The 25,025-nt window shown below is 52.0% G+C and overlaps 1 protein-coding gene across 1 annotated transcript in view; it reads left to right on the top strand.

Moving 5' to 3' along the window:
- LOC118211024 (plexin-A1-like) overlaps positions 1–25,025 on the top strand; it is a 97,758-nt gene that overhangs the window by 14,159 nt on the left and 58,574 nt on the right. The window contains exons 5-6 of the mRNA XM_035387729.1: positions 2,451–2,565; positions 19,194–19,394. Coding sequence (XP_035243620.1) covers positions 2,451–2,565; positions 19,194–19,394 — 316 coding nt within the window. The remainder of the gene's footprint in view (positions 1–2,450; positions 2,566–19,193; positions 19,395–25,025) is intronic.

Genomic DNA, 25,025 nt, shown 5'->3' with positions numbered 1-25,025 from the left:
GAAGGGGAGATCTCCCTTTTTGATCATTGCAGGGATCAATGAGCAGACGACCGGAGGCTATTCATTTACAGGAACACAATATCTCGCCCAATTTCAGCGCATATACAGCAGGGAGGCGTCTCGTGAAGTAGGGTCTTCATTTCACTGCAGTCGTAACAGACTCGTCGTAACTGCGTTATTTTACGTGAGTGATGTGTCGGCCGATGTTGTTTTCAGAATAAAATGGCTGCCTTTGTTTTTGATGTGTTGTGTGTTGGGTCTGCTTGGACCTGGGTGAGGAGGAAGGCTGGAGCGAGGCCTTCTGTGGCGTTCGCACGTTCTCTCTGCGCCGCCCTCTCTCACGCTTCTCGTGCGTCCCTGTGCCCTCTTGCCCTGGGATGATTGCGGTGTCGTTTCCACCGAAGAGGAAGAGGGGTGGAGCCGCGACCCTGCCGACCCCGCCGACCCCTGCCGATATTCCCATTGACCCCGCGCGTGGAGACGGGACGCGGACAATAGGCCAGATTTATTTATCTTCTCCCGCCCTGTGTCTAACGCGGGATTGAGTGCTTCACTGTGCCCCCCCCCCCTTTACCGCGCTGAATGAGGTCACGGGCTGAGGTCAGTTTGAGATTACCCCCCCCCCCCCACACTTGTGATTTGTACAGAATTGCCACAGGTTTTCTGTCGTCCTTGTGCATATGGTTTTTTTGTTGTTTTTTTTTTTTGCCTACCCACCAGTCCTGCCATTGCGATTCGTGCTCCAGCGTGCAGTTCCCCACACCGCCGCGCTGCTGAGATGCAGCGTTCAGTCCCCCACACCGCCGCGCTGCTGAGATGCTGTATTCAGTCCCCCACACCGCCGCGCTGCTGAGATGCTGTATTCAGTCCCCCACACCGCCGCGCTGCTGAGATGCTGTATTCAGTCCCCCACACCGCCGCGCTGCTGAGATGCTGTATTCAGTTCCCCACACCGCCGCGCTGCTGAGATGCTGTATTCAGTTCCCCACACCGCCGCGCTGCTGAGATGCTGTATTCAGTCCCCACACCGCCGCGCTGCTGAGATGCTGTATTCAGTCCCCACACCGCCGCGCTGCTGAGATGCTGTATTCAGTCCCCCACACCGCCGCGCTGCTGAGATGCTGTATTCAGTCCCCCACACGCCGCGCTGCTGAGATGCTGTATTCAGTCCCCACACCGCCGCGCTGCTGAGATGCTGTATTCAGTCCCCACACCGCCGCGCTGCTGAGATGCTGTATTCAGTCCCCACACCGCCGCGCTGCTGAGATGCTGTATTCAGTCCCCACACCGCCGCGCTGCTGAGATGCTGTATTCAGTCCCCACACCGCCGCGCTGCTGAGATGCTGTATAATGCTGCTGGCTTCGTGTTGGAGGCGATTGCAGTTAAAGACCTATGGCTGCCTGGAGGGCACTGAGGCTCCATCTGAGTTCCACATCTGGAGCTGAATGGACTGCTTCTCTCCGCACGGCGGGCGGGTGAACGGATTGAGCGGGGCGAGCGTTTAATGAGGGGCGGGGCCTGGCCCTGGAGGGCCGAGCGCTATTCTGCGTCGGTTCCGAATGGCTGCTTAAATGACTTAATTGAACAAATCACCTGCCTAATTCAACCGAACGGGCTTAGTCTGCGGTCTTCAGGGCCCGGATTGTTTAATTTAGGAAAATGAAGAGGGAGCCTCGCGTCTGAAAATGAACGGCCTTGTTTTCGCAGACGAATGTTTTGCTCGCTTTGTTCGTCTAGCTTTGCAGCGTTTCTGGCCGTTGCTTCACTGTTTATTTCATACGCTTGTGTGTGTGTGTGCGTGCGCGTGTGCATGCTCGTGCTCATGCGCGTGTGTTTGTGTGTGTGTGTGTGTGCAGGAGTGTGTGTGTATTGTCTCAGGTTTTGGAATGCATCTGGTGCTGGGCCAGTCTTTAGATATGCATTCTCTCACCCCCCAGCAGGGAAACCATATACCAGCAGCCGGGGGCCTTCCCCTGCTGCTTTGGGGGACGCACTGGAGTGTGTGTCACGTCAGCTGGGTTAATTTGGGCTTGAGGACCCATGAGCTGCCTTCTCTCCTCCTCTCTGGGCCCCTGAAAGACCGCTGCTCTATAGATCCCCTCCACCTCTCCCTCTCTCCCTCTCCCCCTCTCCCTCTCTCCCTCTCCTGAGACAACCCACCTGCGTTTGATCCGTTGATTCATCTGTCATCTCTGCCCGGCCCTGTCTGTCTGCACCGGCCCATCTGAATTCTAATGGAGAGCGATCCTTTTCAGAAATGATGAAAGATTTCTGAGACAAAGAGCAGAGGTCACAAAGAGACGGAGAGAAAAAGAGAGAGACTGATGGGGGAAAGAGGAGAGATGGAAGGAGCATGCTGAGCCGGGCCCGAATTGTTTGTTGTGTGCTGCGTGTCGCTTGGCTCTCTGTCTCTCTCACTCTCTCTCACGCTCACTCTCTCTTCCCCCAGCTGCCTGTCGTGTGTGAACGGGTCCTTCCCCTGCCATTGGTGCAAATACCGTCACATGTGCACGCAGAACGCCAATGACTGCTCCTTCCAGGAGGGCCGTGTCAACGTGTCAGAGGTCAGTGCCCAACTTCCTGCTCAACTTCCTGTCTGTTTCTGAACTTCAACTTCAATTGTTTCTGTGAATAAACATATTTCTGTTGCACACGTGCACATACATTTACACGTGCACACACGCATAGACAAACCCACACACAAGCTTGCTTTCACAAAAATACACATGCATGAATATGTACACACACATACACACATACACGCACATACACACATGCATGTGCTTTCCTTTACAAAAACAGACTCGCATGTCCGCACACATGTAAACAAACCCTTGCTCACAACGAACCCGTAAGCCCTCTCTCTCCCTAACACGCAAAAAACCCTCTCTCACTTACGCACAATCGCACGCACACACACAAATACAAACACGCATAACACATGCAAACACGCTCTCTTATGCACACACACACACACACACACACACACAAACACACACACACGCACGTGCACCCATACGCACACACACAAATACAAACACGCATATACTTGCCTTCACAAAAACAAACACTCATGAAACTTACAAACACGCTCTGTTATGCGCGCACACACACACACACACACGCACACGCGCGCACACCAGTTGATTCCAGCCCCAGTTGGGTCTTTTGTGCTGCCTGTGGTGCATTGTGTCTCAGAGAGGAGTTCTGGGAGAGCCACCGGCGGCAGCTGTTTAAAAAAGCCTGGGATTTATGCATTTATAAACGGGGAAGGGTGAATGACTATGCAAATTGTATCTTGTTCTACATATCCAAATGCTACATTAGCATAAAAACTAATATCAATCACATCTCCCACTCTCTCCGGGCCCTGCAGCGGAATACCAAGTGGGAAACGGTTACTGGGGGAGACTGTTTATCAGCCGACGCCCCCCCCCCCCCACACTCCACACCGCTCCTACCCACAGCCCCCTGCCCCAAACCGGTCCTTACTCTACCCTGCACTAAACAATTTTGCAACAATAATTTTTTTAAATTTTGCATGCAAATCCACAGACCTGCTGAGGGACGTAGGGCCCCATGGTGCTCGGTTATCTGGGTAATGCAGTCTTTAAAATCGAGCTCATTCGCCCGTGCTTATTGGGCTTTCAGCGCGGGCTGACTCCTCATCTTTAAGGCCCGGATGTGCCTCTGAGAGAAGCCTGCTCTCGTCTCTTTATTCACGCTGGTCGCTAACCGTACGCTAGCTGATCTCAGTCCGGCTGTGCGTGTCTGCGTTGTGTAGGCCCGGCACTGCTTACACTGCACCTTCTTACTTCCCCTCAAAGCATAAGTGACACTTTCATCTACCTAACCGAGCTCCCTCACGTGGTAATATTGGGAGCAGCCATATGTTTGGCATCTCCTGTGCTAATGCTAGAAATGCCTGAACATTTGAAATGGTCCAGTGGAAATGCAGTCAGTGCCTAACATTTGGACATTTGGAATCTCTGGTGGAAATGCAGGCAGTGCCAATTTGGAATCTCCTGCAGACATCCTGGAACTGTGTAAACGTGAAACCTCCTGTATAATTGTGGGAAGTGTCCAAGCATTTGTGATCTGCGGTGAACATTCTGGAAGAGCCTAAATGTTTGGAGCCTTCAGTGGAAATGATGCGTCTTCGCCAAGAATCAAATTACTTATGCCTAATGAAGGCTGTGCTGTGTCTGCTTTGCTGAATCGTTCGGGTACGCGCAGGTCTCTGGCAGTAATCGAATTGTAAAATGTTAACAAGGAAGCGTGGTGTTTGTTCCCCAGGGGAGGGGGGCGGGGTGAGAGACAGAGACTAGGGGGTTTGGGGGCGTTTGGGGGCTTTCCGAAAAATCACTGGTTCATTCTGATGACCTCTGAGAGTAGAAAATTACTTTATTCAACGATTACAAATCCAAATATGGATGCATTTTGCCAGCCTTGTGTAAGCGATTGTAGACCTGTACATTAATAACATTTTTTAAAAATGACCAAAGACAGTCCCGGAATTATAGAACTTTTCAAAATTTGAACTGCACAAAAGTGTACATTTTTTGCCATCCATTGAGCTTGACATAGCTAGCTAGATAATGTTAGCCAACTCATTTCAGCATACTATAAACATTTAGTAATAAACAAATAGCTGTTTGCGGTCATTCTTAATCATGTCATGCGTTTGTACTGATGAAATAATCTGGCCTAGATCTGCAGTAACATAGCTATGTGACAAATGTGAAGACTGAATCCAGTGCTTCCCACAGAATTTTGTGAAACTTGTGGGGGGTCCCTGAGCCCTCTAAGGGGGTCCTGGGGCATGCGCTGTCCCACCTCCCCACCCTCTGGGAGAAAGCTTTGTTCATTTTAACAGTTAAATGCCTCAATCTGGTGCGCTTTGAGAGGAAAATGAAGAGGCTAGATCTGTGAAGTAGCGTGTGCTCCTGTAAACAATCCAGTCATAAACCCCTGCAGTTGTATTGCCTTTTAGGACACTTGAGCCATCAAAGAATTGAAGTAAAAGCTGTCACATACTGATTTATTTGAAGTGCTTGGAATTACACTCTAATGTTGCAGTAAACATGTCTATGTTTAAGCTATGTCAGATTTATAGATCATATTCAACTAAAATCCCGATGGTGATTGAAAGTTAACCTATCATGGAAAACAGTTCTTCACCAAAAATACCTCTGTTTCAAATTCTAATAGCTAGAACATTTAATATACAGGTTTCAAGTAGAGATTCTCTTGATTGGAGATATTCTAACTACGTGGACCTCTGGTGTCAGCATTCAGCTTAAAGCAGTACTTGAACTTCACTTCACAGTAACATTCAGCGGCTTTTAATACGTTTTTTAAATCAATAATGTTACCTAACACAGTCAGGATATGCAGTAGCTTTGCCAGTTTGATGCTGGGAATGTATCCTACTAGTGCAGGGTAAGTGTGTTGCTAACGGTCGTTGTTTTATCTTTACAGACCGTTGTAACCACTTTGTTCCTATTGATGTAAATGTACCTCAGAGTTACCTGCGAGTTACCTACCTCAGAGAACAGGCTACTGTATCGACTAATTCATATCGCAGTGCAAATGCCCACGATATCACTCCCTTGCGTGATCGACTCGACATAACGTTACACTTCACAGTCGAATAGCTTATTTGCTATCTTTATGCTGGTAATAACGTTTTAAACCATCGTAACCACGGTCACATCGATGTAGCTAGCAAATAGATCATTAACTCAAACAATGTTTTCTCCTCATAATGTGTTCTGGACCGATGGTTTACGGAAGTTGAGAGAATATTTTGTCTTCATTCTGAAACTGCACTTCTGGAACAATGCCCTTTGTTATACAGAACTGCCTTAGCTAGGGGGACAGCTTTTCCTATTTCGGTTAACAAGGGAGACGACACTCCCCCACGTTCAACGATGATTTGAACCCTGGTCGCCGAAACCCGGAGTGGCGGCTGTAGCAGCGTCGTGTGTAATGGGTACGGAACTTGTCTTGTAAAGGTCACAGGTTCGATTCCTGGGTTAGGACACTGCCGTGTACCCTTGAGCAAGGTACTTAACCTGCATTTCTGCCTGTATAAATGGATGCTAAGTAAAGACTTTAGAACGTTGTGTAAGTCGCTCCAGACAAGGACGTCTGCTGAACGCCTGCAGTGTAATGTAATGTAATGAAGCCCCAGCATCCAGACTTCGCTCTGCAGCGGACAGCCCTGCTCTGGAGGAGCGCTGGCGCTGGTCATCCAGACTTCGCTCTGCAGCGGACAGCCCTGCTCTGGAGGAGCGCTGGCGCTGGTCATCCAGACTTCGCTCTGCAGCGGACAGCCCTGTTCTGGAGGAGCGCTGGCGCTGGTCATCCAGACTTCGCTCTGCAGGGGACAGCCCTGTTCTGGAGGAGCGCTGGCGCTGGTCATCCAGACTTCGCTCTGCAGCGGACAGCCCTGTTCTGGAGGAGCGCTGGCGGTGGTCCCGCGCTTCGGCTCCTTCGCCGCAGCGCGCTTTGCCGCGCGTCCCGTTCGTTCCGGGTCCCTCTGCCGGCTAAGCCGCGGGGATCCTCCCCCGGCGGCCGCGCTCGCCCCAGCCCCCTTCCGCCGGCCTCATGGGGCTCGCCGTCGCGTCTACACGTTATTTTACTTTATTTTTTTTACCCCGTCCCTTTTCACCCCAGCAGCGGGGTTAGTCATCCCGTCTGTCATCCGGCCAGTCTTCCGGAACAGTCGTCCATTAATCAGTCATCAGGCTTTCCTCGCGCCGGCCCGAGGCCTCGGACTTGGCCTGTCAGCGGCGCTCGACTCCGGGCCCCAGAGGCAGGCCTGAGCTCCACCGCCCGCTTCCCCGCCTGTCATCTGCGGTCAGCATGCAAGCTGATACAGTGCGTGCACTGTGTGGGAGTCCAAGGTGCTCCCATTCTCTCTCTGACTCCCTCCCTCCCTCCCTCTCTCTCTCCCCCCTCTCCCTGTCCCTGTCCCTCTCCCTCCCTCACTGTCACTCTCACTCTCTCCGTCCTTAATTCATCTAACACCCGCTACGCTGAATTTAAACAAGGTAAAACACGCACAAAATAAAGAATGAGATGGTGGTTAATCTCTAATACTTTTTTTGGGTAACCATGACAACCACATGTCCAGTATAAACACTGATTCTTCTTTCAGTATCTCTCCAAATGCAGTCAATTCATAATTACGACTATCCAGAAGACTGCAGCTTTTTTTTTTCTTCAAAAGGAAAGCTAGCAATTACTAATTAAAGAAAAACAAATAAAAAATTCTATTCGGAGAAAAACAAAAAAATTAAGCCGCTGAATGTAACGGGTAACATTTACAAATCAAATATGTATAAATCAACATCCTTCTGACAGACAATAAACAAAGAAGCACATTAAATCCGACCAGGCAGAAAATTGCCTGAGTAAGCCACACTTCAGAAAGCCATCAAGAGAAATAAATAAATACATAAATACATTTTTCTCTCGCTGTGTGAACGGCTGCTGTACTCTCTGTGTAGTTATCCGCATACTCTGTTGCGAGGACCAGTACCCCAGGTCTGAGAGTGGTCCAGTCACAGTCCAGTCACAGTCCAGTCACAGTCCAGTCACGCCTCGCTGTGTCCATCAGTTGGTTGGGAATCCTAGGGCCCGAGTCTGCAGGAAGACTTTTTGGCTCGGAATTCCTCTTGGCTGTACGTTCAGAAGAGGGGGCGGAGCTGGAAAAGGAGGGGTTCTTAAACTGGAGGGTCGCCATACCAGCGGTGCAGTGCTGCGACGGGGACCTGATCCCGTAATCGGGGAGGTTGCAGGCTCAAATCCGTCGGCGAGGGCACTGCCACCGCACCCCTGAGCGAGGGGACTTAACCTGCGCCGCTTCAGCGGATGTCCAGCCGTATGAACGGACGTCGCGTTAGCGGAAGCGCTGTGCCTGTTCGCTCGGGCCGAGGTTGAGCCGCACCGTGCTCCTCTGCCCCGTCCTGCCCTGAGTGAGGAGAGAGTGGGAAGGAAGGCCCGCTTTATCTGGGCAGAATGTTGGCCGTGGTTGCGGTGGCGGTGCGAACGCTTTCCAGTGGGACACGATGCACACTGTTTCACCACTGGCATCACCTAGCGCCTCTCCCCCCACGCACTGCCTGGGATCCAGCCTGCTCCGAGCCTTATCTGTGTGGAGCAGGATCCTTACCAGTAAAAAGAGTGGGTGGGGGTGGAGGGGGGGGGGGAGAGGGGGGCAACACAGCCCCCTTCTGCATGTGTGCAAATCTCCCATGAATCTGTCTCCACCTCCTCTGCTGGCTGTTCCACCCTTACCGTCTGACCGCTCTCTCTCTCAGCGAATCCCGAGCGGAGGGAAGGAGAGCGAGCCACTTCGGCTCGGCTCAATTCATAACCATTACGGGCGCTTTTGTTTTAAAAGATAATAAAACAGCGGTTTCCGGATAGAATTGATCTTATTGACGCTAATTAGACGATGGATCAAAAAAGGACAAAGAGCGCCAGCACCTTCCCTCCCTCTCCGGCTCTGTCTTTCATTAGAGGAGAGAGAGAGAGAGAGGGATGGCTGGGGAGAAAAGGGAGGGAAAAAATGCGGGCTCTTTTAAATAAAATATGAGCGCTGTCGAGCAGTGAGCGGGAGAGCGAGGGAGAGGAGCCCCGTCTGCCCGTCATTCCCTTCATCCCTCCATCGCTCCATCGCTCCTCTGGGGGGACCCTCATAATTCTGTTTTTTTAAGCCTCTATTAGGGGAGAAACTGGAATCTGTCACTGTTGCCTTAATTGATTCCAGATGTGGGCGGAACGAGAGAGGAGAGCGCTCTGGCGAGAGTGGGGGTGCTCTGGCGAGAGGGGGTGCTCTGGGAGGGCTGTCGGCGGTGACGCAACCTATTTTCCGAACTGCCCTCGCGAGTTTCGGCCAGGCGAGGAGGGTCAGGGGACAGGGGACGGGGGGGACGGGTTGGGGGGGACGGGAGGCACCAGATTCGTGCTCTCGCATGTCGCGTGACCACAGCGCTCCTGCCGCGACCATCGCGTCCTCGAAGCAAACATTGATTCTCTGGGTTTCTGCTGACGCATTCATTTTTCATTCTCTTTTAGTCTTTTAGCGATATAGGCTTCTGCTCCACTCTTCCCTGGTCTCAATCCCTTTTAAAAAAATTGCTTTGTTTTCCTTCCTCCTGTTTCAGTCGCCTCTCTGTACAGGTCACAACACAGGCCCACACGGCCAAGACCGGGGCTTCATTTCTGAAGCTCACTTCCTGGTCTTGTTGTTAGCTGTTGCTCTCTTGCTCCAGTGTGGTTGGCTCCAGTTATAGGTCTTTCAGCCACCCATTTAAATGTAGGTCAATGGTGACAATACAGTGGACGAGCGCTGCTCTGTGCTCTCTGTGGCCTCTGGACGAGCGCGGGCTCGGTGCTCTCTGTGGCCTCTGGACGAGCGCTGCTCGGTGCTCTCTGGGCCTCTGGATGAGCGCTGCTCGGTGCTCTCTGTGGCCTCTGGACGAGCGCTGCTCGGTGCTCTCTGTGGCCTCTGGACGAGCGCTGCTCGGTGCTCTCTGTGGCCTCTGGACGAGCGCGGGCTCAGTGCTCTCTGTGGCCTCTGGACGAGCGCGGGCTCAGTGCTCTCTGTGGCCTCTGGACGAGCGCGGCTCGGTGCTCTCTGTGGCCTCTGGACGAGCGCGGGCTCGGTGCTCTCTGTGGCCTCTGGACGAGCGCGGGCTCGGTGCTCTCTGTGGCCTCTGCCGCGGGGAAGCGCAACCTTAGCCACTCCGTCCCCAAAATGACTCCTCACCGACAGCCTACCGGCACGCCCCCCCCCCCCTCCAGCTGTCTCCACCGCCCACCCTTCGGGGGGTGGGAGGGAATGTAGAAAATGACAACGTGAGCCGTGACTTTTGATGAATTAATCAGCAAGTGAAGGAATTTGGGACAAACGGGAGCTTGTTGAAGCCCCTCTCTCCCGTCCGCTCTGGACGCGCGTGGTGTAGCTGGCAGCTCCTCTCTTCTCCTCACGCCGGGGTCTCTGCTCCGGGATCAGAGCCCGTCACTGATCTCTGCCGTTAATTATTCAAAGTGTATTAAATCTTCATTTTCACATGCTTTCATGTCTGGTGCTGAAGCTGAATTTTCTGCCCTGATTTTTTTTTTTTAGGGGGGGGGTGTGAATGGAGGATGGGGGTCGGGATAGATGGGATTGAGGCTTCCCCATAAGGGGCCTTTTTGGAAAAACACACATCAGTCTTGATGTGTCCTCACCTGAAACTGACAGTGTTTCTGAGTTTCAGATTCTTTTTGAAACGGAAAGTCTAAATTACTTTTTGCTCGTAAAAGTTTGCGCCACTGAATCCTGCTGTCTGTTAGCACATTGTTAAAAATGTTCAGTCCATCAACATAAGCGTCTGAATATAATTTAGCATGTTTGTACATCGGTGATGTATTAATTTATGTTTAAGAGAGAAAAAATGAACTTTTTCAGCAGTTACCATGGCAACCTAGCAAAGAAACTGGCACGTGTTGTGAATGGTACTCTGACTTCCAGTTGGACACTTATGCTGTCTTAAGGACATAAAGAGCAGATTTTTTTTATTTTTAAACCAAAATAAACTGCCGGCTTCTACATTAATGAGCACATGTGATGATGCAACTCATTATTTAGCCTCTACCCTCTCTTAAAATATGGCAGGGATCTGTTGGGCTGCCACCTCTAATTGGGATTTGCCAGCTCTCTCTCTTTCTCTGTATCCCTCTCTCTCTCTCTCTCTCTCTCTCTATCCCTCTCTCTCGCTCTCTCTTTCTTTCTCTCTCTCTCTCTCTCTCCCCCCCCCCCCCCCTGCTATTTTGGGCGCGGGGGTGGGCGGACACTCAGGAATCCCTTTCAACGTTCAAAGTCCCTTTTATTTATCGCCGGGCTCCTCTGGGTGCCGGTTGCTTATTAAGTTGCTTCTCCTCGCTGCTCGACGTTCGGCTCCTGCCAGTCGACGCGGCCCCTGGCTGCCTAATGAGACGCTTCAGCTGCTCCGCCAAACGCATTCGCCAAAAATAACATTAAAGGGGAGGGGGGAGAGAATGGGAGATTGGGAGGGCTTTTAATTTGTTTCTCTGAATCCACTCCCGCGCCATTATCGTCGGTGGGGCAGGCAGGTGCCTCTGAAGACCCCTCCCTGGCTCGTGCGAGGCTTTTGAGGAACGCCGTTGGATTCGCGGCAGGAGTAGCTGGCGAGGCCGGGCGCTCTTTTCCCGCTGAAAGCGCGTTCCCTCTAATTTTAGCTGCGGGCTTGATTGTGTCGCTCTGTTTACCTAAAGTTTGGAGGAGGCAGCTGGCTCCGGGAAAAAAGATTTCATTCTGATCAGACGCACCACCTGTCTATCATTGTTTAACACAGCGGTTGGAATGCGATTTTTATGTAAACAAGCATAAGAAATGTGTGTGTGTGCGTGTGTGTATACACACACACACACACACATATATATATATATATATATATCATGGCACATGAACTATAGAAAAAATTGTTAAAAATGACAGTTTTTGGGATGTTGTTTGACCTCACATTATCTCACGAGCTGATTGGCTGAGTGCCTTCCCTGGGTTGATGTGCGTTTGCCGGTGAACCATCACCGGTGCCCTTTAAAGCTCAGAGCAGCGGCTGTGCAGAGGGGAGAGGGCGGGACCGGGCCTGGGCAGGATCGGCCGTTACCCCGCTACCCGGCCTCGGAGGCAGAGGGGGCGGGCGTCAGGGCTGCGAAATGTCAGGAGCGCTATCGGAGTGGAACGTGGAGCGATCCGGGAGCAGGGCGTGCAGCGGACCGTGTTCACTGTGCGTTCGGCCGTCTGCAGCTCCTGGGTGTTCCCGGGGCTGGGGGGTGACGCTGGGGGTGATGTTGAGGGGTGATGCTGGGGGTGACGCGTGCGGGCGCTGTGTGGAGTCTGCACGTATTCGTGCGCCGCCATGGAAGATTGAAGGACCCGCCTGAACTGTTGGTCAGCGTGTAACTTCCTGTTTGTCTGCGCTTTTAAACATTTATATGGCAATCCGACTTCCTTCCTCTAATACTGTAAATCTTCTCTTCTGATTGATTAAAGGGAGCCTCCACTGGGGGGGGGGGAAAACATGAGCTCAAAACATAGAGAACGGTGAACGAAGAGCACCTCTCTCTTGCTTCCTGTTTTTTGTTTTGCGGATTTGTAAAATGGATGCCAGCTGTCTGAGTGGATCGTACGTGAAGTACGTGAGCTGTGCGATTCGCTCAGTGGCTCTCTGCGACGTGAGAGAAGCATCCTTTCTCCTCCTCTGTTTAGCGTGGCCATTTTGTTTCATCGGCCTGTGCTTGGCCCTCGTTAGAGAAGTCTGCCGCTTGGAACCCGCGGCCGCCCCCCCGCCTTCTGTCGCTTCAGCGGCAGCGCGTGCGCTCCTGAACGCTCGAGCGTTCCGCTCACAGAGAGGAGGTCCAGACTGGCGAGATTTAAAATCTGTGTTTTATTTTTACTGTGAACCGAACAATGTAAGCTAATTGTCAGCATTCACAATTATCCGTATGCGCACAGATTTCAAATTAAGCGCAGTCGTGTTTGTTCATTAGCCTATGTGGTGCAGTGAGATTGATCATAATTAAAACATGTTTAAATCAATGCGTGTAATCTGATCACAGAAGTGGAAGTGAAGACTATTCAGGGGAAAAATGTTGTTAAGCTCAACTAAAAAAAAAAAAAAAATGAAAACTTGATGCATGCCCTGAATCCAAGTCAGCGTATTGTCGATTTACTGTTCTCTATAATTGCAGCTCCATTTTTACATTGCCAGTTCCCTTACAGTCAGTCAGTCCATCCACAAATCAATCGGTCAGTCAATTACACAATCAGTCTGTGAGCCAGTCAAGCGAGCCAGGCGGCTACTGAGCCAGCCAGGCAGCTCGCTAGTTAGTCAGTGAATGCAGAACAAAGCAAAGGCGTTCAAAGCAATTGCCTGAAGGTTACTGATGTGTGTTAAACAGTGCAGCGGCTGCTCTCCATTCAGGGTCTTAAAGGAAACTTCTCCTTCTCCAGCAGTGTTCCTTACAGCTCACTTCAAACCAAAAAGTGGTTTCTGCTTTGTTTTCCTGGAATTTCCTGTTCGCCCTCGATCTCCACAGGCCTAGAGAAATGAAAGTGGATGGGAGCTTGAGCCTGAATGGCCGCAGGCTGGAGGACTGCATTTAGCAGGGATGTTATTTTGAAACCTCTCACACCATTTAATGCAAATTAATGTTCCCAATTGTTCTCCTTCCTCGCCAGAGGAGAGGAAGCTGGTAAATGATTCTCTTTGCTGTGTGGAGAGGCTGAAAAGGCCCTGGCATTTAATGCCTCTGCTTTCCTCTGAGAGAGAGAGCGAGAGAGCGAGAGAGCGAGAGTGAGAGGCCTTACCTGCTTATGCAGTGCCAATCCCATCAAGATATGCTGTATTTTGTTTCTTTTCTGTTGATTTCACTGTTTGTGCTGGAATGGGAGATTAACCGCTCCCTCACTCTTTATTGCGTGCGTGTTTTCCCCCGTTTGAATTCAGCCTATCAGGTGCTACATGAATTAGGGATGGATAGCTCTGGAGACCCGGGGTGCTCCAGACAGCCCATGCATTATGCATCCTTAATGCGCCGTGCGCGTTCTCTCCCGACAGCTCTCCCCGCCGCCCGGCTTAGGCCCGCCAGTCCCGGCCTTTTATTTAAATAGCTCCCTGATTCTTATCGGGCAGAATCTCGCTCTCCCTGGTAAATGGGGCTCGAGTCGTGTTGCCGGGCGTCCTGCACACCTCCGCGGCTGGCTTATCGGATCCCACCATGGACACTTGATTGCTCGGTCGAGATAGGAGCTAAGACGTATAGAGAGAGTGGGTGCGGAGGAAAAGGCAAAAGGGACGTCTATGGTAATGGAACACCAGCCCCTTAGTTTTTTGGCACATGCTGCTCAATGTAAATTAAAGACTAAAAATGAAATCTAACTGGCATCTAATTTTGTTGTAAATTAAGGGAAATGGACCTGGCTCTGTCCCCCTGCCATCTCATTGATGAAAGTGCTCTCGTCCCTCTGAGCTGGCTAAAAAGTACCCCTGTCCCTGTCGAGTGGAAATGGGGACGGGAAAGTCACCCCTCGCGGGGGTGTGTCCTAAAGCGGACCCTGCAGCCAAACGAGCGGTCGCGTTTGTGCCCTCCCTGGCCTCTGCGCAAATTAGCCGTCCTTCTTCGTCCCGGAGTCTCATCGCTTGATAGCCCCCCCCCCCCCTTCCCCTTCCCCCCCACCATCAGCGCGGACGAGACCGCCTGCGCCAGCTGTCACTCAGCGTGAGCCCGTGCGTGGCCTTGTCCTCCGCCGCCCCGCGGTCACGTTTCGCCGGCCTGCCTCTCGTCGCGCCGCAGATGATTTGTCCGCAGCGTGTCGCCGTGTCGCTCCTCGTCCAGGCCGGGCTAGCGGCGGCACCGCCGGCTCCCCCGCAGCGGGGCGAGAGCCGGCGCGAGGGCCTTATTAGCATGCTAAGGGCCAGCTGTTCCTCACGACGCAGTCAGGAAGCGGCTACACGCTCTCAAAAAATGGCTGGGCCGCATTGTTCACGATGAATCATTTTTTGATGTAGAAGGACTCCAAATCCCATGATGCCCCTCTGCTTGTTCAGGGACAATAGCGGCTGCGATTTGCTGCCAGAGGGCGTGTAGCTGAAGGCAGCGTTTGAATAAAACAAACATGGTGAAATGGAGCTGAGGCAGCAGGGAGCTGAGAGGAGGGATGTTGGACCCGTTCCACTAGCTGTAGTGGAGCATGTTCGTCTCTTTTTAGTCTGTCTCTCTTCCAGCTTGTTTGTGACTAGACGAGAGGTGTGAATTTTCTTGTTGTTTTGACTGCAGCTGTTGGGGGGGATGTATGACTGCAAAATAATGACTTTTTGGGCAGATAGAAAATTATAAAGTATTTTTGGAGTAATTAGTGTGTGAACTCCCTCTCTCTGAGGTGCAGTCGCTCAAGTGGTCTACCTCCTGCCATAGTGGCTCTGCTTATTTCCTGTTATAAACACACCCCTTTAAAAGTGTGTCATTCCAAAGACTCCCCCAGAGGATTGTGGGCAGAAAAACATGTTGACCTTTCTGCGGATGATCAGAAAGACCAGTGAGGAACTTGCCCTCGCCCCTGCCGTCCCTCAGCAGCTAGGCTAACTGCACCTGGAGAATTCTGGAAGCAATAACACGAGTTTCCAATCCTCCAATGGACTTTCCCTCCCTTTTTTTTTTTTCAAAAGAAACAAAAGCAGAGCTGGGAACTTCAAAAGAATGAAATACTGTTTCATGGTTCTCTGCAGTTTTTAAACACAAGCCCTGGACTGTTTTGACACCTGTCGGAACCCGTTGGTCCTGCCCCTGCCATGGTGCCTTCGGAGCTGACGAGAGATGAGATCACAGGCCTTCACAGAGTCCCAGTTCCTTTTGTTCCCTTTGTTTCCAGTGACCACGTGGTTCTGGCAGGTGGTACGGTACGGGGTTCGCATAGATGGTATCGGCCCCGCGGAGAATTTGCCCCGACTATGCTTAAAAACAAGGAAGTCCTTCTTTGGAATTTGACCTCGAGAGAACGGAGCCCCCGCACCCCGCATTCCCCAGACGGGCTTTCACTTCCTGTTTCCAGAGGCATCTCCACAGGTGTGACCTGTGTTCTTATGCAGGGTTGGAAAGGGGAGTACGTCTGGCAGAGTCCCCCGCATTCCTGGCTGGAATAGAACTCTTGTGTCTGGCGGAGCCTGGTGTGGTGCTGGGCCGTCAGTCCCAGGAGCAGGAAGAGAGAGAGCCCTGTTCCTTCCCACCTTACAGATAAAACACCACATGGTATCAAGATGAGGGCCTGAAGAGTGTGCAGCGTCCAGACAGGCAGACAAACGCTTCCCGGGCTGGACATTGAGAGCATTACATCACACAGATTCTCTATTGCACCCAGATTGTCAGCTCACGGCGTTCCTCCTGTCCTCTGTTTTCTTACCATAATAGGATCCAGTTGGTATCATTGCCAGATTTTCTGGTGCTGCATTACAGGCCATGAATATTAATGAATAGCTGTGCCCAAGGAGAGAACATGCGTTGGCACCACTATTGTCCTTGCCCGGCCCCCACCCCCCCCTTCATTAATATTCATGAGCACTACACACACAGCTTCAGTCATGGAGAGACCGAGTTGACCACCTGGTGAGTCTAGAGAACATCTGTGGTGCAGAGCCCACCCTGAAGGCAGGGTATGGTTGCTGTGCAGCCGTCCCACCCACGACTGAGACAGACAGATGGGGGGGGGGGGGAGGCACCAGTGGGAATTTCGAGCGGTACAGGTGTCTGTTATTGATACAAGTACATTACATCATCGCACTCGCTTGCCTCACGACCAATCGTGAGGAAGACTTCGTTCTCTGTCAGCTGCCGCCATACGGGCGACTCTAGAAGCGCGTTGTTATCGAGTAGGATTGCAAAAAAATTGATACCAGCTTGATTCAAATAGATTTACAGGCAAACACACACTTCCCTTCTATAAAGGGCCTGGGGTTCGAAGAAATATCACCGGTGTTGTAGAGCATGTCGCCTGGGCACATGCGCCTCAAATGTGTAGGTTCCTCTCAGACGTATGAATCTAACACAATGTTGCCACACAGGTAAAAATAACTCCACATCATAGTCATGTTATCAAAAGTACTCTGCATGTATATGATATCCATCGTCTTACCCGTTGGTTATGTTGCCTACCTCAACTAGGCCTTCTGTTTATTGAAGCTGGTATTGTGCCATTTTGTTTATTAGCATATTCCTGTCTTCATTACAAGCTCAAGGCAATTAATTAACTTTTTGTTGTCAGTTATATGAGGGTTTGCGAATCCTATATCATTGTTGGTGTAAATGGATCTGCTTTCTAATCCCTGGAAGTGATCGTTTGTTCACCGGGCTTAATCAGCATTCAGTCCGCAGTCTGGCAGCCGGAATGGGTATTGCTCGATTTCATTATGTCTAATGTTTCCCCTCTTCTCAATCTTCAACTTTCAGTACCAGCTCATTACTCGCCATTATTCCGACACCATTTCAACAAAAATAAATGAAAATTTTAAAAAAAACTCACAAACAAAGCATGTCAGCTAATAATTGGTGTATAATTACCTAGCTGACTGATTAAGAATATTTCCGTTCTTTTCCGTTTCAGTATGAAAGTGTGTACAATAAATATTAAAAGGGTGACAATTCCTATAAGCCATGTAAACAGGCTATACTTTTCTCTAGCAGGTATTATGTGAACCTGTGCTTAAATATAATAAATGTCACCATAAGCACCGCAAAAGACTCCATAATAGCATCCATAATCACAAATCTAATAGAGCATGACAAATGTATACCTTATATGCTGTATGACATTTTATATCCGGAGCATAGTAAGTGGCTATAGATTTTTGTGAATGAATACAAATGGCTTTATACAGCATACACACAATGGATATAAATGAATGGATATGAATGCTATCATTTCGGCTGTGTTTATGAAGTCATTTTGAATGCTGTCCTGTTGTCTTTGCGTTAATTAAGATGCCTGTTTCAGACTTAAGTAATGTTGTTTGTTAACAATAAATAAAAAAACTTGTGCATTATTTGAGTGCTTTTGTGAAAATGTGTCCATAAGGCATGGGAATTTATTTATTTTTCTTCTTTTTTTTTTTGCCTGAATCATGGGTCACATTTTGATAAATTACTCATACGTGTAAATGACTGTGTTTCATACAGAAGAGCCAGATGATGCACATCAGTGTAGACACCTTTGCCACCGATGATTTTTTTCCAGCTGTGAAGTGATGAAAGAAGGTCAGAAATGTGTTAATATAGGGAGGCCGATCCATGGCCATCACATTTGCAACACAAAGGAATGATGCAATGTCACAGGGAGCTCAGAGAACAAAGCTTGTTCGGTTATTCTGATACAGCACGTCAGTCAGGGAACCCGCAGTGACTCAAAAGTTGCTCTGCCAGCGTGTGTGCACTGCTGCTTTTCTGATCTGATCTCAGGTGTCAAAAGAACTTTTCTGAGGTGCAGTTGAGTTCTGTGGCCGAGCCTGATTCTCTGCAGCGGTACAGTGTGCAGTGGATGGGCTTCCTTGGGAACACCTCTCCGTACAAATTCAGAAATTGTGATATAGCCCCAGAAGCTCCTGTTAGCAACCGGATCCTTCTTTCGAAAGAAAGTTGGCAAGGATGGAAGGAATGCAGGAGCTGACCGTCTGGTTACTATAGAGAATCTGCGGTGTAGTCCAGACCCACGTTGCTGTAACGAAAAAGCCTGTCGCTGTAGACTTCTGCTTCCCATCGATGTGGAGATGCCTCATTTTGTCTGCATTTTGTTTAGTGACATCAGTCCCTAGTCCCACCATATTTGAGCATGTCTCTTACGTGTCATTGGTCAGGAGGGTGCCTCTTGTTTTCATGATTATTTCAGTCTGCAAGGGTGAGGGGGAGGGGGGGGCTGTGGGCTGAGATGGGGAGTGTTGAGCTGTGTGGCTCTGTTTATCCACCCCCCTCCCTGTGCTGTTTGGCCTTGGGTTCCCGTTGTTGTGGCTGAAATCTTCAGCGAGTTTTTCCTAAATCGGAGGCCATCGGTAGCTGTCTGTGGAGACCCAACCTTCACTGAACAACGCCGGGTCAGATAAAGGCCCAGCTGTCTGTCCCAGTAACAGATTGGTCTCCGGAAAAAGGTCACCATAGGGGGCGAGGTGCGTGACGAATGGGGGTGGCACCGGGCCCGTCTCCCGTCTTCTACCCTCGTTCCCCGGCCGCGGCGACAGGCCGCCCTAGCGCTGCGGTCGGGGAGGGGGCGCGGGAGAGCGTGGCGCTGTTGTGCCCCGCGAAAATCTTCCGTGACGCCGGGGGGGGGCACAGTGCGGTCCAACTGGCATGACAATGTACTCAGCCCTGCCAAACTGCACTAAGCGCTTTAAATGGCCTGATTTCATTTCTCTCTCTGTATCCAGTGATTGGTCTGCTAATGAGCGTTGCTGAATCTTTTTTCTCCCTCTCCCCCCTCCGTTGGCAATTCATTCCATAAATTTCACCTGCCAGTAATACAAAGACAGCTTGTAGGCTCGTGCTCTCTCTTTCTCTTTCTTTAATGATGAGATGTATCCAGTTCTCGTGTTTTTCGCTGATGTGTTCTTTTTCCTCTCCTCTCCCTCAGGACTGCCCCCAGATCCTGCCCTCCACGCAGATCTACATCCCCGTGGGCGTGACCAAGCCCATCACGCTCTCGGCCCGGAACCTTCCGCAGCCGCAGTCGGGCCAGCGCAACTACGAGTGCGTCTTCCACATCCAGGGCGCGGTGCACAGCGTCACCGCCCTGCGCTTCAACAGCACCAGCATCCAGTGCCAGAAGACCTCGGTGAGCGCCCGGGCCTCTGTCCATCCTCCCTCCGCCTGTCCGTCCGTCTGTACCTCCCTCCCTTTGTCCGTCTGTACCTCCCTCCCCCCGCCCATCGGTCCGTCTGTCCGTCCTTCCTTCTGTCCCTCCCCTCGCCCATCGGTCCGTCTGTCCGTCCTTCCTTCTGTCCCTCCCCCCGCCCATCGGTCCGTCTGTCCGTCCTTCCTTCTGTCCCTCCCCCCGCCCATCGGTCCGTCTGTCCGTCCTTCCTTCTGTCCCTCCCCCCACCCATCGGTCCGTCCGTCCGTCCTTCCTTCTGTCCCTCCCCTCGCCCATCGGTCCGTCTGTCCGTCCTTCCTTCTGTCCCTCCCCTCGCCCATCGGTCCGTCCGTCCGTCCTTCCTTCTGTCCCTCCCCTCGCCCATCGGTCCGTCCGTCCGTCCGTCCTTCCTTCTGTCCCTCCCCCCGCCCATCGGTCCGTCCGTCCGTCCTTCCTTCTGTCCCTCCCCTCGCCCATCGGTCCGTCTGTCCGTCCTTCCTTCTGTCCCTCCCCCCACCCATCGGTCCGTCCGTCCGTCCTTCCTTCTGTCCCTCCCCTCGCCCATCGGTCCGTCTGTCCGTCCTTCCTTCTGTCCCTCCCCTCGCCCATCGGTCCGTCCGTCCGTCCTTCCTTCTGTCCCTCCCCTCGCCCATCGGTCCGTCCGTCCGTCCTTCCTTCTGTCCCTCCCCCCGCCCATCGGTCCGTCCGTCCGTCCTTCCTTCTGTCCCTCCCCTCGCCCATCGGTCCGTCTGTCCGTCCTTCCTTCTGTCCCTCCCCCCACCCATCGGTCCGTCCGTCCGTCCTTCCTTCTGTCCCTCCCCTCGCCCATCGGTCCGTCTGTCCGTCCTTCCTTCTGTCCCTCCCCTCGCCCATCGGTCCGTCCGTCCGTCCTTCCTTCTGTCCCTCCCCCCGCCCGTCCGTCCGTCTGTCCGTCCGTCCCTCCCTCGCCGTCCCCTCCGCGGGGCGAGACACCGCGGTGTCGGCTGACGCGCCGCGGGCTCGGCCTCGCCCCGGGAACGCGATACATCACGAGGTCCTGGCTGACAAACAAGATAGCGCGCGTGGAAGCGGGCGAGATAAGGGAACGGCGCACCTCATGCGTCAGCGCGGGAGACAGGAGCGCGGCGTCTGCTCAGATAAAGCCGGGCAGCGCCGCCGTGCGAGCCCGTCTGCTCTGCTGCCTCAGCGAGCCGCGGGGCGTGAGGAATGCCCGGTCCAGCGCGGCCGTTTCCTGGGTAACCGCAGGACTTCAGCGTGACGGTGCCAGAAGGCCAGCGCCCCAGCAGTTTGGGCTGCTTTAGCACCTTATTCAGCAAATCCCAGCCCGGGCGGAATCCCTCTGCATCTCTGGAACACCAACATGCGCTTGGCTCGTGGGTTTAAGTCGAATTCCAGGGCATTTTCTCTCTCCCTTTAATTTATCCGGAGCCCCGCATCGCCCTGGCCGAGCCCCGGACTCCCTTCTGTCCCGGCCCCGCCCAGCCAAGACCTGTCCCGCCGTCCCAAGCCCCGCCTCCCTCCTGTTACGGTTGGACGAACGATTACCCTCAGCTCCGGGTCCGGGCTCTGAAGGGCTGTCCGCAGGGCCCAAGCCCACGGGGTCCCCCACTCCTTCCTCCTCCTCCTCCTCCTCTCCTCCTGACAGCAGAGTGAAGCACGGGGGGGGCGTGGGAGGTGGGGTGGGGAGTTCCAGAGCCTCCGCTCCACCGCACCGTGTCGATGTGCTCCACTGAGGTGGAACACGCGGAAGGCAGGCCTGGATCTCGGGGGCGGGCCGTGGCGGGATTGATCCCGTTTATGCCTCCGCGCCTTCTGAGGGCCGGGGGCAGGTGATGGATCGCTTCTGCTTTGGGGGGGGGGGGGGGAGGGGGCGCAAGGGCAGGGAAAGTTCCTGCACGTTGTGTGGCGCTTCCTTGACAATGACAAGTATGGATTTGACTTGACCCCTCCCCCCTGCTGTCGCTCCTTTCCTGTTTTCGTTTACCTTCTCCATCTCCGTTGGCCCTCCTCGCTGCTTCGCTGCCGTGGGGCCTGCAATTCGCCGGCCAAACACCGGCCCCGTTCGGTCCCTCCCCCTTTTTTCAATCCTGTTTTTTTATCTGTTCGCTCAAACGTTTCACGCCGCCGCTGTCGACCGTTTGTCAAACACGCGCCCGTCACGCCGTACAGATGAAACTCTTGTTCCCAGAGACGCGTACGAGCGGAAACCGTACGCGGAGCGCGGCGTCGATGCGCGGCAGACCTGAGCGAGCGCTCGGTGTAATTACCCCCCCCTGGTAAAAGGGGCCGGGGCGTGATGCGTCTTAGCGGGGCGCGCGCTCATTACCGAGCCTCGGCCTGCATATCTGATGGCGTGGTGCCAGGCGGCCGCGGTCTTTATTGATGGCTACGGCAGGACCGCGAGCCGGGGCTGGGGAGGGGGGGGAAGCTAATTACACGGGGACAGCGCTGTCTCGCTAAAGAAGCTTTTATTGACTGTTTGCCATTGTAGCCGCTCCAAATAAAGAAACGCGAGGCGCGGGCTCCCTGCGCGTCCTCCAGCCCGTATCAGGAATGGAGGAGGCAGTATTATCGGCTAGTTTTACGGTTTCGGCAGTCGGTCTTAACCGGAACGCTCGGTCGCCGTGGCGAAGAATCTTTGTTGGAGTTTCAGTGAAGTTAGAGTTTCAGTGAAGATGCAGCGTAGCGCTGTTTTTCTGGTCACTATTTAAATTCAAGTGGAGCCACTGACGTGTCTTGCGTTGTATAGACGGTAAGAGTTATTTACGCTGCTGGATAGACTGGGGCAACTCCTCAGAGCTACAGAAAAGCCTCGTAGATGCATGCGCTTGATATTCAAGCCAGGTTTCTGCTACTGTTGCCGTCGTATAAAATAATAATAGTTTTCTGTTTTGGCAAACTGTATCCGCCATACTGTCTAGTGTACCACCCAACAGCAGTGCCTCAGAGAAGAAAATATGTAGGAGCCAAACATTATATGATGACAAGGACACACTGCAGTTATAGTTCAGCGGTTTGTTTTGCTCTGGGAGTTTTCCAGCATTATTGGGGAAATGTGACACATGCCTGCCCAAACCGCACCTCAGCTTAACACCGTGATTATGTTGACAGTTTGACACATGATGGCAAGTGGATTCTTGAGGTTCTTTCAGCTGGAAGCGGCAATCGAGTAGCTACCGTAAAGTAGAGGAGTTAGCCGATTTCTGTTCAGAGTTGTTTTTTTTCTAGCTGAGAGCAACTACCAACAGCCAATTAAAACTATTTAATAACCACGGCAACAACAAGCTGCTGTTTTACTGGGAGCCGTTTCCCTCAGATCCGCAGCAGCTGGAGAGCTGTGGAACATGAAATGTTCAGAGGTGAGCTCCAAAACCGAACACACTCGCTGGACCGAAACAGAAGATGAGGAGTTTATTGAACTGTGGCGGTTGCTGAGTCTGGTTAATCTCTTGCCAGACAGCAGACAGCTAGCACTTCAGAAGCCGGGAGCGCAGTAAGTGGTGGTGCTCCAAAGAACCCGCCGGACAGCTTGCGCATTTTGGCTCCCGTATACATTATAGGGAAGCATCAAACGGCCCCAAATTTACCAGGGCCCTGTTTCACCAAGCAGGGTTACTGAGTTAGCGGGACGACTGCACCGAGTAAAACTCAGAAATGTGAAACATGGGCTGAAGTGAAAAAGAGACGTTGCGGGTTTTGACCAGCGCTGCTATCTGGCTAGCTCCGCTATCCTGCTTTGTGAAACACCCCCCAGGTCCGTGAGTGGTCAGGCACAGTTGGGTTCCCCAATTTAAAAACTTGTGTGGAGAGCTGGCCTCACCAATCCTTATTCTGCTCTGGGCGGCTCAAGTCAGTCAGGCTAGTTTACAGCACACTGCACAGACGTGATTTTGAATAATGATAATCTGTATGTATTACTTGCTCATCGTTGTTAGCCGTAGCTGCCTCATGCGTTGCTTTGACCAAAAGCTCTCGGGCAGATGAATAAACGCGAATGCAAACGTGTAATCCTTATCCTCCCCGTCTCCCTGCGTCCCTCTGAAGTTAATCTGGCCCGGGGAGCACTGTTCCAGCAGCTGTACCGCAGCACAAAAAGGATGCAGTACAGCAAAATTTTAAGGAGAAACAGTAGAATGCTGAGGCATTCTTGGAGTGAATTTGGTCAGGTTGTTGTATGGTAAGTGCTGTCATATTTATTTGTTTTAATGTTGTTGAGGGCCAGTGTTGAGGGATTCCCAGCCAGTGTGCAAACAGTAGAATGCTGAGGCATTCTTGGAGTGAATTTGGTCAGGTTGTTGTTTGTTAAGTACAGTCATATATATATATATATATATATATATATTTATTTATTTAATGCTGAGGGTCAGCGTTGAAGGGTTCTTAGCCAGTGTGGTGTTGAGGGATCCTTAGCCAGTGTGGTGTTGAGGGATCCTTAGCCAGTGTGGTGTTGAGGGATCCTTAGCCAGTGTGCTGTTGAAGGGGGTTCTTAGTGGTAGTTGACTTGGCTCTCTCCCACCCGCATTACTAATGCATGATGTAAATGGCTGTCCGCTCATCTGAGATGCTGAATGTACTCCTGAATCCAGCAGACAGGGAAATCATGAGTGGTTAATAGATATTGGATTTTTGACAAGAACGGGTGGAAAAAGACCAATTTGTGTGGAGGAAGGAAAGGAGAGGGCGGGGGGGGGGGGGGGGGGGGGGGGGGGGGGGGGGGGGGGGGGGGGGGGGGGTGGGGGGTTCCTGCTAATCGATTGGTTAAACAAGAGGATGTTAATCCTGACTTTCGCCCACCCTGAACTCCAGCGCACAGATGGCGTATTGTTCTGTTCTGTGTGTTAGCTCAGCAGTCCGGTCTCCAGGGTCTGAGGGGCTGTGTTCATCTGTGTGTTTACACTGCGGACTGCACTCTCTGTTTGAAGAAGAGCCTGCTCGTCGTGCTTTTCTGTGTGTGTGCGCACGTGCGTCTCTGTGTACGCACGCGTGTGAGTGCGTGTGAGCGTGTGTGAATGTGTGCCTGCCGCGTGCACGCGTGTGTGAAATGACGGTGGAAGTTTAGCGTAAGTCAGGTCACGTCAATTCCATCAAGAGAGACACACCACGCAGTTTCGTTAAGAAAAACCCTTTGCTGTTTCTGTTTAAGAGTGCAGAAACTAGGCCTTTGAAGTGCCAGTGCTTCAATTAAAGAACTCTGACTGTGTGGGGCACTAAATTGAGTTTCCAGCCTACACAAGGCCCCAAGTCTCCGCCACTCCTGGTAGGACTGGATGATAAATTGTAACTGCAATTATTAAGAATTATCACCAGGGTAAGATGCACCATCCTCCTTTTGGTCTTTTTCTGTAATCATACCTGATGAGTAAGTGAACCTCCAGATTTCAGAGGTCCTATGAAATGCTTCTGGGGTGAAAATGACATCACTCCCATCTGTAGGGTGTTGATATGACCGCCAGTCAGAAGCATAGCCATGTGATTGAACAAATGCATCACATGATCACACGGACGCTACGTGGCCTTGCTGATTGGCTGTTGTATGAACACTCAATAGACACCAGTAGTGAGGCATTTTCCCGGAAGCATTTCAGATACTGCAGTATCAGGTGTGGTTATGGA

This window comes from Anguilla anguilla, chromosome 13 (genome assembly GCF_013347855.1).
Source record: "Anguilla anguilla isolate fAngAng1 chromosome 13, fAngAng1.pri, whole genome shotgun sequence".
Taxonomy (NCBI): domain Eukaryota; kingdom Metazoa; phylum Chordata; class Actinopteri; order Anguilliformes; family Anguillidae; genus Anguilla; species Anguilla anguilla.
The sequence above is the reverse complement of the archived record's forward strand: the minus strand, read 5'-3'. Positions and strand labels throughout refer to the sequence as shown.